Here is a 3,590-nt window from a genome sequence, read left to right as displayed (position 1 = left end):
TGTAGAGATGGGGTCTTGCTGTGTTGTCCAGGCTGGTCTTGAGCTCCCAGCCTCCAATATCCTCCTGCGTCAGCCTCCCAAAGCACTAAGATGACAGGTGCGAAGCTTTGCAGGGACTCTGGCTGCTGACTCATACCAGTAGCTTGTGCCCAGGGTATTCCCAAATGCTCCTGGGAGGTTGATTTTCTTCAGGTCTGGGGAGGCTGACAGACCAAGAAATGGTTGCTATTTAACAGACAGCGTTTTATTCACAGTACCCAAGAGAAGAGGGCATGCTGCCCCTCACAGGGGTACCAGGTTGGTAAGGAGGCAGAGGAAGCCAGCCCAGGGCCTTTGTTGTGATTTCTGAGGGAAAGGCCTGGTGAGGCAGGGTGAACGGCATAGGAACGGCTAGTCTGACCATTCCAGCAGGCTCCAGGTTTTCCTAGTTGTCCAGCGTCTTGGAGTGTGAAGCTGAGATGAAGGTGGCTGGAGGTAGGACTGGAAGGAGCCGTTTGCCTTCTCTCGGAATTAGCTAGTCCTGGGAGGGGCAGTCTCTGCCTGGCCAGCAAATCCCCCAAGATAGCGACACATCATAAAATATTGAAAATAAAAAGTATATTTAGTGCCCAGGATGTTCAGAGGCAGTGGAGTCGAGTTGGCCAAGGGAGCAGATTCACCGTCCTGGGTTAAGCCCGTGGGCAACTCCTTCACCTGCCTGAGCCTTGATTGCCTCATCTGTGAAGTCAAAAACTGCTATTTGTCCAGCAAGTAACCATTTAGGGGGACAGATGCTGGGCCAGCGGGTTTGACAATAGCCACCTGCCAAGGTCATTGGAGAGGCCAATGCCCACTGTTTAGACAGACAGTGGGTGGTGCCTGACCTGTTGGAATTAACCAGTGGATGAGTGGCAGCCAGCATCTTCCCGCCGCAGCTCAGGAAGCAGCAGGGAAAGTTGGTGTGGCAGGGTGGGATCTAGGGCCACTTCCCTTGGCGGTTCAGAGCCCTCGAAGCGGAGGGCCCTCAGGAATGTTCCTGGAACTCAGCGTTGCTGCTGGGCAGAGGTGGCATGGAAGCCAGCCTAGCAGCCAGGAGCCCAAGGGATTCTGAGGTGTGTTTGAAGGCCAGGCCTTGAGAGGTGCCAGGAGCCTGCACAGGGTCTCTTAGACAGCCGGGCACTGAAGGGGAGCTCCTGGAAGACCACAGGCCAGCTGGACAGTCGTGGATAAACAAGGACTTGGGCATCCGGGGAGGAAGGGGAGCAGCCAGCTGCCAGGGAGGAGCCTCCAAGAGGCCAAGTTAGAACTCGGGGCTGGCCCCGGACACATGGAATTTCCTCTGCCTCTGGTTGTGGTTGCTTTGAACTTTAGGCTAGTGATAGCTGTGTTTGCCTAAGGAGGGAAGCCGAGGGCACATGAGGCAGAGTGTGAGAAAGAATTGTCCCCTCATTTCAAAGAATCCATGCCTCTGGAAAGGGAGGCTGTGTAGTTCAGTGAAGGGTGCACAAGGACAGCCCTAAATCCTGCTTCTACTTCCTCCTGGCTGTGTGACCTCCGGTAAGTTCCCCGAGTTCTTTGAGTTTCCATTTCCCCCCTGGCAAAATGGCAAAAGTGATCAATACCCTGCAGAACTGTCACAAGCACCCAAGGGTGACTTATTCTTTAGGTAGGCGCAGTGCTTGGAGCGCAGGGAAATGTTTTCATTTTAAATTCTTTTAAAATAAGGAGGAAAACATGAATATAATAATAATAATGACTATATAGTGATGATCCAGCTTGGATAATCACTTTCTTTATACCAATGTAATTGTCAATTGTTTATAATACATATATAGTGTGTGCAAATTTGCATATTTTGGAGGGGGGGGCACCTACTCTGGGCCAGGCACTGTTCTGGATGTTGGGACAGAGGGCTGTGTCACCCAGTTTCTGCCCTGGCAGAACCAGCAGGGAAGACACCCATGAGAAAAGGCAACCCCAGCATCTGTAGAGCTAAAGGGGCTGGAGATGCAGAACTGGGGGCCTCCTCTGCCCCTCCCACCACTAGCGTCCAGGATGTTTTTCTCCCTGCCAGCTTCTCATATCTTTATTCAAGGGCCATGTCTCGGCTATGTCAATTCCTGCCCCTCAACTTATGATATCAAATCTCCATTTAAGAATACTGTCTGGGACTGGGTGCAGTGGCTCATGCCTGTGATCCTAGCATTTTGGGAGGCTGAGGTGGGTGGATTGGCCTGAGCTCAGGAGTTCCAGACCAGCCTGAGGAAAGACCCCATCTCTACTAAAAATAGAAAACTAGCCGGGTGTTGTAGCTGGTGTCTGTAGTCCCAGGCACTTGGGAGGCTAAGGCAAGAGGATCTCTTGAGCCTCAGAGTTTGAGATTGCTGTGAGCTATGATGCCGTAGCACCCCTACCCGCTGCGACAGAATGAGACTCTGTCTCAAAAGAAAAAAAAAAGAATCCTGCCTATTCTGGGGTTCCTTTTAGGCATTTTCTGCTGAGGGGTCAGTGCGTCTGGGTGTCTGTGACTAGGTGTCCTGGTAGCAGGGACTGTATCCCTGAAAATACTTCCTTGAAGGGCCCCATACCTCCAGGGACCCCTGTGCACCTATAGGTTTTTGCCTTGTCCTATATGACTGAGTTCACCTGTTTATTGACTAATACAAGGAGGCTTGCAGGGAGCCAGGGTGGGGTCTGAATGGGCTGTGGGGGCATTGCCTGACAGATGTGTTGTGGGATGTGATTTCTTTTCCAGAACCCCAGAGATGAAGGGCCTCCTCCCACTGGCTTGGTTCCTGGCTTGCAGTAAGTGCTGGTCCCTGACCACTGAATGACCTTTGACCCCACAGGCATCATAGTGTAGTGGTCTTTGGGGTCATGGAGACCTGTGTTTGAATCTTGGCTCTGTGCTGAGTGAGTTGATGCCAGCAAGAGCCTTTTTCCCTCTGGGCTTCTGCTCCCTGGGCTGACATAGGTGAATGTGGCCCCAGTGGGGCTGAAGTGGGTTCTAGGAGCCGCCACTTATAAAGTGTGTGAAGACCATGGATGTGCCACGTGGCTGGCAAATTCAGGAGGTGGATGTTTTTCCTTGGATGCAAATTATAAGAAGGTCAAAACCAGACAAAAAGATGAAAATTAAAACACAAGGCCCTTAAGGAAAAGTCCCAGTCTGTGATTCATGGTCACTCTGTGGTCAGAGCCATCCAGGGCTCCTATGTGCCCCACCCCCAGCTTCCTCCCTGCAGCTCAGAGACCTTGAACACAACTCTGACGGCCACACCCCTGCCGTGACGGCCACCATAAAGCCTGGATGGGGGCATTTCTTTCCTTCCAGGCTTCAGTTCAGATGAGGGAATGACTCAATGATTTCTTTTTTTTTTTTTTTTTGGCCAGGGCTGGGTTTGAACCCGCCACCTCCAGCATATGGGGCCAGCGTCCTATCTTTTTGAGCCACAGGTGCCGTCCTGACTCAATGATTTCTTTTTTATTTATTTATTTTTTTGTTATTTTATTTTATTTTGTTGCTTATTTTTCCTCTTCTTTCTTTCTCTTTCTTTCTTTCTTTTTTTTTTTTTTTTTGTCAAGACAGAGTCCCACCCTGTCCCCCTGAG

The 3,590-nt window shown here is 50.9% G+C and overlaps 1 protein-coding gene across 1 annotated transcript in view; it reads left to right on the top strand.

Annotated features, from left to right (window-relative positions):
- Positions 1 to 2,744: 2,744 nt before the first annotated feature.
- Positions 2,745 to 3,590, top strand: part of LOC100953834 (calcium-dependent phospholipase A2) — a 7,280-nt gene continuing 6,434 nt past the window's right edge. The window contains exon 1 of the mRNA XM_003783977.2: positions 2,745 to 2,784. Within this exon, the coding sequence (XP_003784025.1) occupies positions 2,745 to 2,784 (40 nt within the window). The remainder of the gene's footprint in view (positions 2,785 to 3,590) is intronic.

The sequence above is a fragment of the Otolemur garnettii genome, unplaced genomic scaffold (genome assembly GCF_000181295.1).
Source record: "Otolemur garnettii isolate 467f Iridium unplaced genomic scaffold, OtoGar3 scaffold00009, whole genome shotgun sequence".
Lineage (NCBI taxonomy): Eukaryota > Metazoa > Chordata > Mammalia > Primates > Galagidae > Otolemur > Otolemur garnettii.
This window is presented reverse-complemented; position numbering and strand designations above follow the sequence as displayed.